Genomic DNA, 12,312 nt, shown 5'->3' on the forward strand with positions numbered 1-12,312 from the left:
CAAAATTGAGTTGATGTCCTTAAACAGATCTTAACATTCTGTCGGGTATTAAGACCTATCAGCCTTTAATTTAAATTTTGTATCAGAAAATAATAATAATAATAAACATTGACTTCACAGGCTGTCTACAGATAATAAAGAATCGGAACAGAATTCAATCCCATGCATTTAATTATTTTCTCTAGGGTCTGAACAAGTACTCACAAGCACGATGGCCATTAGAAAATATTAAAAACTGCACAGAATTTTTAGAGAATATAAGTGACTTTCAATAATAACAAAGTCCAGGCTTATCCATAAAGACTTTCTTTATGGAAGAATAATTCTTCTTGAAGTATTTTAAAAACAATTTTTTGTAGGTAGAATTTACCTATACTATATTACTACATGATCCTATTTAGCTTTGGAAAAAGGATCATGGGTTCATCATTTCATTTAAAATCCAAGCTTTCAATAAGCATTCATAAGGGGTTGAAGAAGTTTATTTTCTATTATAAGAGAAGGCTTTAAAGAAACTTATCTCAATGTTAGCATAATTCCTACAGTGACATATAGAATTTCTAGAATATAACAGAATATAGCAAATTTCACTTATAGTAGCAACTCTCTTGTTATTCCCAGAGTTGGATAAATAAAAAAGAAATCATGGCTAACGACACCATGGTCACCATGTTTGTCCTAATTGGCTTCACAGACCGATTTGAGCTGCAGATCTTCCTCTTCCTGCTATTCCTTGCAATCTATCTCTTTACACTAGTGGGAAATCTGGGATTAGTTGTGTTAGTTGTGATTGATTCCCGACTCCATACCCCCATGTACCATTTCCTTAGTGTTTTATCTTTCTTGGATGCTTGCTACTCCTCAGTTATCACACCTAAGATGTTGGTCAATTTCCTAGCAGAGAATAAAGCTATTTCTTTTTCTGGTTGTGTTACCCAAATGCTCCTCTTTGTTACTTTTGGGACCACTGAATGTTTTCTTTTGGCTGCTATGGCATATGACCGCTACATTGCAATCTGTAATCCACTGCTTTACTCAGCCATCATGTCTCCACAAGTTTATGTGCCTCTGATTATTGGTTCATATGTAGGGGGTGTGTCACATGCCATTTTACATACTGTTGCTACATTTAATTTATCCTTTTGTGCATCCAACGTAATCAGACACATCTTCTGTGATATCCCTCCACTCCTGGCCATTTCCTGTTCTGATACTCATGTCAATGAACTGCTGCTTTTCACTTTTGTGAGCTCAATTGAAATCTTTACCATCCTGATTGTCCTGGTTTCTTATGGCTTCATCATGGCTGCCATTCTGAGAATCCGCTCAGCTGAAGGAAGAAAAAAAGTCTTCTCTACCTGTGGTTCCCATATGACTGGGGTAGCCATTTACCATGGCACTATCCTCTTCATGTACCTGAGGCCCTCTTCCAGCTACTCTCTGAGCCATGACATGGTGGTATCTGTATTTTATACCATTGTGATTCCCATGTTAAACCCCATTATTTACAGCCTGAGGAACAAAGATGTGAAGGAGGCATTAAAAAAATTTTTGGAGAGAACCCATAATATATCTTTTCCATTTTAGAAATAAATACCAAAAAAAGGGAAATGAAGGTTATACTTCACCTAGGGTGCTAAGTGGTAAACTATATACTGTGTTGGACTTGGAGTTAGAAAATTTGAAGTTCAAGTTTATCCTCAGACACATATTAAGTGTATACTCTTAGGTCAATTGCATCTTTCTCTCAAATATAGTGTTTCCATCTCTAAAATGGGGATAATATAGCATTTATCTGAAAGCATTGTTGTGAGAATTAAATGTGATAATATGTGTAAAGTAATTCACAAACAGTAAAATATTTATAAAGACAAACTATTATTATTAAGATCATATATTTCACATCTTTGTTCATGATTCCATTTATCTTATGGTCATTATCCTATACCAGCCCCTCATTTACTTATTACTGTAAATATTGAGACACACTCACAATTTAACTTGTATTTTGTTTATCCTTTCTCACATGTATCCTGTATTAAACTGACAAATTAGTCTTCCTGAAGAAGAAATCTTCTGAGGAAATTCTCCTACCAAAAACAACAACAGCAATAACAACAAAAATACCCAAAAACCCACCTTTATTGACTCTTTGTCTTTATAACAAAATAAAACTTCTACAGTCTTTTATTTAAAGTCATTCCAAGGAGGGAGGATTGGAGACAAGATGGCAGAGAGGAGACACATCTTTTTCTGAGCTCTCCCAGTATCCCTCAAATTGACAGTAAATCACAACTTTGAATTGGATTTGGAGTGACAGAATCCACAGATATCTGAAGTGTTACAAATTTCCAGCAGAAGATAATTTGGAAGATCTCCAAAAAAAGTATCTTTTTCAATCTGGCATGGAGGGAGGCTTACTTGCATAAAATAGAAAAAGAGGAGATCAAAGAATTGGGCTTGCAACTAAAAGCCTCACAAAAGAACAAATCAAAAACTCTAAATAAATAACAAATTTGATATTCTAAAATAAAAGAGGAGATAAATAAAAATTGAAAGTAAGCAAACTATTGAATTAATAAATAAAATTAAAATTGGTTTTATGAAAAAAAACATCAAAATAGATAAAACTTTAGTTAATTTCATTAGAAAAAGGAAAAAAGAAAATCATATTATTAGTGTCAAAAATGAAAAGGGAGAACTTTCCACCAATAAAAGGAAATTAGAGCAATGATTATGAGTAATTTTGCCCAAATATGTGTTAATAAATTTGATAATCTAAGGGGAACATATAAAATATAGTTTGCCAGGGTTAACAGAAGAGGAAATGAATTATTTAAATAATCCCATTTTAGAAAAATAAATAGAACCAACTATTAATCAGTTCCCTAAGAAAAAAATCTCCAGGGCCAATTGGATTTACATTTGAATTATACCAAACATTTAAAAAACAATTAATTTCAATACTATGCAAAATATTTCAAAAATAGGTAAATAAGGAATCCTAACAAATTCCTTTTATGATATACATATGGTACTGATAACTAAACCAGGTTGGTCTATAGACCATTTATATCATTTATATAATATAAAATTATATACCAATTTCTTTAATGAATATTGATGCAACAATCTTAAATAAGATATTAGCAAAGAGAGTACAGAAAGTTAACACCAGGATAATACATCATGACCAAGTAGAATTTATACTAAGAATGCAGGGTGGTTCAATATTGGGAAAACTGCATTAGCACCCTGGATACTTTAGAATCAGCTGGAGTCAGGATAAGCAAAAGTCCTTAGTCTTTATTCTTGGTCTTTACTCTCTGTATTTATAGTTTCTCTGCTGATCTACTGGCTTGCTGCCAGGGCAGAGTGGCTCATACTGTGGTAGAGTTCTCCCCACAGATTTTCCACCAGCAGAGACCATACCCTGCTCCCCTCCAGTCTGCTCAGTGTGAGCTTTTCTCAGTGCTCTCACTACCTACCTGCCTGAGTATTTGCCTCGTTTAGCCCTGTTTCATCCCTCACCAAGCAAAAACAAACTTTATCTGATGAATTTCAAAATTATCTTCTGTTGGTAATGTGTTGTACTCCCAATATTCGTGGCTTCTGACAGTCAAGCACTAATTCAGAATTTCATAAAATAATTTGAGAGTAGAGGAGACTTCAGAAAAACGCATGTGTCCTCTCTGCCATCTTGGCTCTGCCCTCCAAAATTATAGTTTTAAATGTCATTTTAACCGTGATTAGAACCCTTTGATATTATACCTCTCTTTCCTAGTTTCCAGTTGATCCTATGGAAATGTCATCACTTTTGGAACATACTTGGATTTGCCATCAGCAAGGACACATTAACTAGGAACATTTCCTTATTTTCTGCAATCAGATATAGTATTCCAGTACTCCCAAAGATCCTAATGCATTTGAATATCAACTAAGTTTTGCAATACGTTTTCCATATGTTATCTCACTCAGTATTCAGGAAATGTCATGAATAGGAGCTTTTGTTATTTCCATTTTATGGACACTAACACTGAAATAGTGAGTTTAAAAGACTTGTGCAGGATCATTCAGCTAGTAAATATCTGAGGCAGAATTTGTACTCACATTGTCTTGATGTCCTCACTAGCAATCTATCTACTTTTATTATTGAATTTTTTTGAGTCATATCCAATTTTAATCATCCAATATGGGGTTCCATTGGCAAATAAAGTGAAATAGTTTGCCATTTTCCTTTCTAGCTCATTTTATATATGAGGAAACTGAGACAAAAATGGTTTACTGACATGTCTAGGGTCACCCAATTGTTAGTGTTTAAGGCCAGATTTGAACTCCAGAAAATGAATCTTCTTGACTCCAGACCCAGCACTCTCTGTATTATACCATCTAGCTGCCCCTCTGTCTACTGTTTTTCCTAGCCACTAGAGGAATTATTCTACTCTAAAACAGTTGCTTATGGTGGTCTATTTTATTCATTTGATTAGCATTTATTAAGAAACTACTATGTGACAGAGGGTAAGCTGAACATGGGATTCTCTTTCAGAAAAAGTATAGGGAAGTAATTTTTTTTTCTTTTTTTTTCTTTTATTTTAATAGCCTTTTATTTACAGGTTATATGTATGGGTAACTTTACAGCATTGACAACTGCCAAACCTCTTGTTCCAATTTTTCCCCTCTTTCCCCCCACCCCCTTCCCTAGATGGCAGGATGACCAGTAGATGTTAAATATATTAAAATATAAATTAGATACACAATAAGTATACATGACCAAAACGTTATTTTGATGTACAAAAAGAATCAGACTCTGAAATATTGTACAATTGTCATCTCCCAAAGTTCTTTCACTGGGTGTAGCTGGTTCAGTTCTTTACTGCTCCATTGGAACTGATTTGATTCATCTCATTGCTGAGGACGGCCAGGTCCATCAGAACTGGTCATCATATAGTATTGTTGTTGAAGTATATAATAATCTCCTGGCCCTGCTCGTTTCACTCAGCATCAGTTCATATAAGTCTCTCCAGGCCTCTTTGAAATCATCCTGTTGGTCATTTCTTACCGAACAATAATATTCCATAATATTCATATACCACAATTTATTCAGCCATTCTTCAATTTATGGTCATCCACTCAGTTTCCAGTTTCTGGCCACTACAAAGAGGGCTGCCACAAACATTCGTGCACATACAGATCCCTTTCCCTTCATTATGATCTCTTTGGGATATAAGCCCAGTAGTAGCACTGCTGGATCAAAGGGTATGCACAGTTTGATAACTTTTTGAGCATAGTTTCAAATTGCTCTCCAGAATGGTTGGATGTATTCACAATTCCACCAACAATGTATCAGTGTCTCTGTTTGCTCCCATCCCCTCCAACATTCCACATTATCAGGGAAGAAATTTTCAATGTGCACTTCTTAATGCACAATGCCATTGAGTCATCTTGCAGTAATATCAGCAAGGGGCCTTTTTAATAGAAAATTTGCTTGATTCCAAGATTTTCTTCAGTTTCTCAAGTAACAAGTGTGGGAGAATCACACAGTCCTGGTGCACTTATTTAAAGTTTTTCATGAGATGACACCAGGCTCCCTTTTCAGGTTCCTCACAATTCAAGGAACCTAGGAGGCTTTTGTTGTAAAGTAATTTTTCAATTGTGTCCAACTCTTTGTGAGCCTATTTGGGTTTCCTTGGCAAAGATGATAGAGTTTGCCAGTTTCTTTTCCAGAATATTTTATAGATGAGAAAGCTAAGACAAACTGGGTTAAGTGGCTTGCCTAGCGTGACATAGATGGGGCTCGAGTTTAACTCATGAAGATGATTCTTTCTGACTCAACTACTCTTATCTATTGTGCCAATTAACTGTCCTAATAGAAAATGTAGTTGTTACTGTGGCCTCCATCATGCAGAGGCCTGGTTTTAATTTAGGTATTTCTGACTCCAAGTCTGAAACTATTTCCAGGATCATCTAGCTGTTCAATTCTCAACAAATTATGACTGGAAGTCTCCATGGAGAGGTCAGTGAAGGGTATGGAGGAGCTGATTTCATATTTAGCCTTAATTCAATTAGAAAAAGCATTTCACGAGGCATTTAATGGGAAGAAGCAGTGGGAGATGGACCATTTTATTGTTTTTCCACTTAACTAAAAGAAATTAAAGTAGCAAGTAGAAGAAACTAAAGATGATGATATCCAAAGGCTATTTTCAATTTATGAGTAGTTCATTGTCATAGGAGTGCTTGTAATTCTGTGTTTCTTTTAGACAAATAGTTCACTTATGTATGAAAGTATTGGAAAAATTTCATTAAAATTATTTAAAATGAAGTATCAGCTCCTAGAGCACATTTATATTTCTTACTGATGTAAATCATTGGGAGAACTGAAAAAGAAATGGATAAAGTCCTCTAAAATCTGGAGGTTAAGTTGCCTTGGTCAAATTCTTGACCAATTGGATTGCCTTTCTTTGTGTTTGCCTCATTGTTTACCATGCCACTTGATCAATCAATTGGACCTAACAGTCAATTAATTAACTTCATAATTAAGAGATACTTGAAACAGGGTGATTATTTAAGATTGCTATAATTCTCCAGGTGAGAAGGTACTTTATGGCTAAGGGAGAGAAAAGAATAAAGATATTGAGGAGAAAGAAAAATAATTTGTCAATTGATTGTTAAATGCTTGTTTAACCGAATCGTTAAGGAAAGAAGGGAGGAAAGAAACATTTTATAGTGCCTACTGTTTGATATCCACTGTGCGTTTTGGAAGCATCTCACTTGATATCACAGAACTAAATTGTCATCTCTTTCATAAATACCTATAAAGATGGTTGTTTTATTGGTTCTGAGGATTAGAAAAAGATTAACATTTAACAACAATGCTTAACATATATTAGGTACTAAATAAATTCCCTTCTATTTCACACTTCTTTTTGTATATAAATGTAAGACTAAATTTATCTCTCTTAAATTTCTTCTTATTGGAGATATAATTCTCTAGAAGTGAGTTAATAGAAATTTAAAAATATACATTTCATGATAATTATAATTTTAACTGTAATGATAATTATTATTACTATTTGTGAAGCAATTGGGTTTAAGTGAATTGCCCAATATCACAGAGCTAGCAGTGTCTGACGTTGTATTTGAATTAAGGTCATCTTGACTCCACTCTATCCACTGCACCATCTAACTGCACTGTCATGATATATACATACATACATACATATGTATACATATATACATATGTATGTATGTATGTGTGTGTGTTTTATACCTTTTTATTTACAAGACATATTCATAGGTAATTTTTCAGCATTGACAGTTGCAAATCCTTTTGTTCCAACTTTTTCCCTCCTTCCCTCTACCCCTTCCCTCAGATGGCAAGTTGACCAATACATGTTAAATATGTTAAGTATAAATTAAATACAATATATGTATGCACATTCAAACAGTTAATTTGCTATATAAAAAGAGTGAGACTTCGAAATAGTGTACAATTAGCCTGTGAAGGAAATCAAAAATGCAGGCAGACAAAAATAGTGGGATTGGGAATCTATGTAGTGGTTCATAGTCATCTCCCAGAGTTCTTTCCCTGAATGCAGCTGGTTAAGTTCATTACTGCTCTATTGGAACTGATTTGGTTCATCAAGATATATTTTCAATAATTTCCCCAGAAAGCACAATAATTTGTAGGGGAAAGAATCCTGAATTTGTGATTAAGAAGAAACTTTACTTTTCTGGTTTCTATATAGAAACCTGGAGTTTTTAATGTTTGACTGAGAAGTTATACCTTGTTTTAGATGTGGCCTGGTATTTAGATTAGTCTAAAAGTAGTTAGACTTAGATTCTCAAACCATTCAAATTGAACCTATCCAGTCATTCAGTTCTGCCTATTTAGTTTCTACTTAGCCTTCTACCTCCCTGAGATTTGATTTCTACTAAAGATGGGAGGATTGGTTTGATTACCCAAGGCAATAGTATAAAATTCAGTCAGATTTTTACCCAGCACTGAAACAAAGTATCTTGCACATTGTAAATGATGTATAAATGTAATAAATTGCACTTAAATGCAATCTTTGTTAAGTTAAAAACTATTTGAAAGTTCGTTTCTGTAAACCCAGTGGATACCCATCATGCTAAGAAGAATCAGTGTTCAAAAAGTTTACCACAGACCTTCTTCATAAAACAATCAATATGTAATTAAACAAAGACAGCTCTACTTTTCTAAGCTGAATAATTATTGTAACGCAAAGAAAATAAGGAGGATCATGGAAGTATGTAGTTTGTGCTAAAAAAGGACCTTAAAATTTTATCTACCACAATTTTCTCTTATTAAAGAGAAGTGGAAATGTAGATGATGTAAAGTAACAACTAGTATATCTAGAATACATCAATTATAAATTTATATATTTATATATAATATACATATACATATACTATTATATTTGATCATTGAATTACAACTTATTTTATAGGTGAAGAAGCATGGGCCTTGGAAGGTAATAATTCCACAAAGCTGGTAGGATAGAGAATTCATGGAATGCTATAACCATGTTACAGATGAAGAAACTGAAGGATCAAAATATATATATATATATATATATATATATATATATATATATAGATATAGATTTAAAATCAGACATCATAAATTTATATGAGAGGACACTTGGGGGGTCATCCAGTCTACTTCCCTAATTTTACAATTTAGAAAGTAAAGTATAAAGAAATTATGTGACTTGAACAAGGCTATAATTAGCAAATATCACGTTGTATATGTATGCTACTATAAAGTAGTTGTAGTTGTTGATTTCCATTCTGTCTACACAATAGTCCTATGAAGGTATCAGGCTGGAGTATCACCACCTTTTTTTTTCAGGAACTGAAAAACTATTTTTAACCCTCATGACTTCCTATTATTTTCAGGATCAAATTCAAAATCCTTTGATTTTTAGACTTTGCATTACCTAAACTGGTCCTTCCTTTCCAGTCTTCTGAAACATTTTCCCCACCTGTATACACTTTGCAATAATATGTGTGTCTTTGTTGTTCATCACAGGATAAATTCAATATTTCTTTTTAAAAATGCTCTCCCTTCTCATCTTCAAATTTTGGCTTTCCATAAAAACAGTGAAAATCCTACATTGTACAGGAAGTCTTTTTTGATTGTCTTTAATGTTAAAGCTTTTCTTATGTGATTATCTCTGATGTGTCACAGCATATATAGTTTGTGCATATGTATTTCTATATTGTCTTCCCATTAGAGTGAGATCTCCTTAAAAGTGGGGACTTTTAATTGTTTTTAATTAAAGATTTTTTTTTTATTTTCCAAATGTGTACATGGATAATTTTCAATATTCACCCCTACAAAACCTTGTATTCTAATTGTTTCCCTCTCTTCCCTCCATCCTCTCTCTCAGTCAGCAAGTGATCCAATATATTAAACACATATTCTTCTAAACATATTTCCACAAATATCATGATGCACAAGAAAAATCAAATCAAAATGGAAAACAAAATGAAAAAGAAAACAAAATGCAAGGAAACAACAACAAAAAGAGTACAAATACTATATTGTGGTCCACATTCAGTTGCCACTGTCCTCTCTCTAGGTGCAGATGTTTTTTTTCAAAGTTCATCACAAGGCCATTGGAAGCTGTCTGAATCACCTCATTGTTGACGACAGCCATGTCCATCAGAATTGATCATCATATAATCTTACTGTTGCCATGTATAATGATCTCCTGGTCCTCCTCATTTCACTTCACATCAGTTCATGTAAGTCTCTCCAGGCTTCTCTGAAATCCTGCTGATCATTACTTATAAAACAATAATATTACATAGCATTCATATATCATAACTTGTTTAGCCATTCTCTAACTGATGGGCATCCATTCAGTTTCCATTTTCTTACCACTACAAAAAGGACTTCTACAAACATTTTTACACATGTGGATCCCTTTTCCTCCTTTATGATTTTTTTAGGATACAAACCCAGTAAAAACTCTGCTGGATCAAAGGGTATGCCCAGTTGATAGCCTTGTCAGCATATTTCCAAATTGATTTCCAGAACGGTTGAATCAGTTCCTAACTCAACCCACAATGTATTGGTGTCACAGTTTTCCCACATATCCTACAACATTGTTATTATATTTACATGTCATTTTAGCCATTCTGAGATGTGTGGACTTTTTTTTTCCTTTTTTACCTTTCTATGTACCCACAAATGTTTAGTGCAGTTCCTGACACAGAGCAGGTGCTTAATATATGCTTGTTGACTATACAAGAAAATGTCAATGCTTTACCATTGATATATATGTAAGAATTTTTAACTTTACAACCTTAATGGGCTTCAATTGTTACAGTTAAAGAAGAGATTGTTGATAGTTATTATAGATGCAGTCTTTGGAATAGACCTCGTTGCATTCATTATTTTGTCCCTTACCCCTCAAAATGATAATAGAAAAATTTAGTGACTCATGGTTATTCATTCCCACACCTACAGATCACCCATTCAAGATCAAATGTTCACAGAAATTATAAGGAAAATTTTTATTTGGTTAAACATGTTCTGCTGATGACTTTGTTCATGGCCTCTTTCACATCTTTGTTTCTCAGGCTGTAGATCATGGGATTTAGCATGGGGATTACAGTGGTATAAAACACAGCCACCATTTTTCCCTGCTCCACTGACTCCTCAGTGGGACGCCTGAGATACATGAAAATGAGAGTCCCATAAAATATAACAACAGCTGTCAAGTGGGATCCACAAGTGGAGAAGGCTTTCCTCCTTCCTTCTGCAGAACGCATTCGAAGGATAGCAATGAGAATAAAGAGATAAGAAATAATTATGACAGACAAGGAATATGTGAAGTTAATACCAGCAAGAATGATCATTGTATACTCCTTAACATATGTCCCACCACAGGCCATTTTTATAAGTGGAGGATCTGCACAATAGAAATGGTTGATTTCAATATTTCCACAGAAATATAAACCATAAGTCCATAGTGTTGCTGCCAAACTAGTGAGGAACCCATATATATATGGGAAAGAGATTAATTGAATACAGACGGTTCTTGACATTTTACTGCCATATAGTAAAGGGTTACCAATTGCCATATAACGATCAAAGGCCATCACAGCCAGGATAAAGATTTCTACATGGACAAGGGCAATGAAGAAAAAGCATTGAACTAAACAGCTGGCATAGGAAATCGTTTTATTCTCTGATATCAAATTTTCTAGCATTTTGGGTGTGACATTGGTAGAGAACCATACATCCACAAAAGACAGGTGGCTGAGGAAGAAGTACATGGGGCTGCTGAGTTGGGGACTGACCTTGATTAGGATAATCATGCTCACATTTCCCACAATGGTGATAATATAAACTATTAGAAAGATAACAAAGAAAATAACTTGTAATTCCTGGTGATTTGTCAGTCCAAGAAGAATAAATTCTGTCACATCAGTGAAATTGAGCATTTTCTTCAATCTGGTCTTGATGCAGATCTATTGCTCTATGTTTCCTAATGAGATAAAGAAAGGTGATAGATACCAATAATTATTTCATTTTTTAAATTTTTATTACATTTTTTCTATACATTGTCTCAGCTTCACTTGCATATATATGTAATATTTATAAATGTTTTGATCCCAATTATTTTCAACAATATTACTGAATCACAATATTTTTCCATTTTTTTCCAAGATGGAATAAACCCTGTAAAGTGAAAGAAAATAATGTCTGGGGATTTACAAACACAAAAACAAAAAACAAACACCTTCAGGAGTACAGAGATTTAAATTGAGTTCAAAACATATGCCTTTATTTTCCAAGTAAACATTTAGGACAGTAATTAAGGCAATCCATGAAAATCGTTTATTCCAGAATACCAACTTTTAGAAGATATATTCAATTTTGAGAATTCCATATCCAGTTAAAAGTTGTTGTTCCTTCTGTTTGTTTTTTATCTCCCAAAAGGAATGTGAACTTCCTTTAGTTTCTAAAAGGTGTCTTCTTATCCCATTTTATCCTTAACATAGCACTGAGCTGAATGATACGGATTAACAGAATATGAAACAGGACACACAGTACAGGTTATTATACTGACTTTTTGGATGTGGCAGATCCAATGCTTTTGGAGGATGGATCATAAAGTCAATAAAGGGGGGAAAGAATAGCCTCCTTAACTAGTATTAGGAAAAAGTCTTAGGTTCATATACATTCTATTAGCCTATGACATTTACACACTGTCATGCATTACAGGCTGACTGCCCTTGCTTTCCTAGTGATGTTTTTTTCCCCTTTTATATAGC

At 33.8% G+C, this 12,312-nt stretch overlaps 2 protein-coding genes across 2 annotated transcripts; one reads left to right on the top strand and one right to left on the bottom strand.

Moving 5' to 3' along the window:
* Positions 1 to 645: 645 nt before the first annotated feature.
* LOC100914074 (olfactory receptor 1102-like) lies at positions 646 to 1,587 on the top strand. The gene has a single exon (XM_023506429.2). The coding sequence runs from the start codon at positions 646 to 648 to the stop codon at positions 1,585 to 1,587; it is 942 nt and encodes a 313-aa protein (XP_023362197.2).
* Positions 1,588 to 10,545: 8,958 nt separating this feature from the next.
* On the bottom strand, positions 10,546 to 11,481 carry LOC100913809 (olfactory receptor 5M3). The gene has a single exon (XM_012552704.2). It carries the CDS (start codon positions 11,476 to 11,478, stop codon positions 10,546 to 10,548), a length of 933 nt encoding a protein of 310 aa, XP_012408158.1. The 5' UTR covers positions 11,479 to 11,481.
* Between the last annotated feature and the right edge of the window lie 831 nt (positions 11,482 to 12,312).

Source organism: Sarcophilus harrisii, chromosome 6, assembly GCF_902635505.1.
Source record: "Sarcophilus harrisii chromosome 6, mSarHar1.11, whole genome shotgun sequence".
NCBI lineage: Eukaryota > Metazoa > Chordata > Mammalia > Dasyuromorphia > Dasyuridae > Sarcophilus > Sarcophilus harrisii.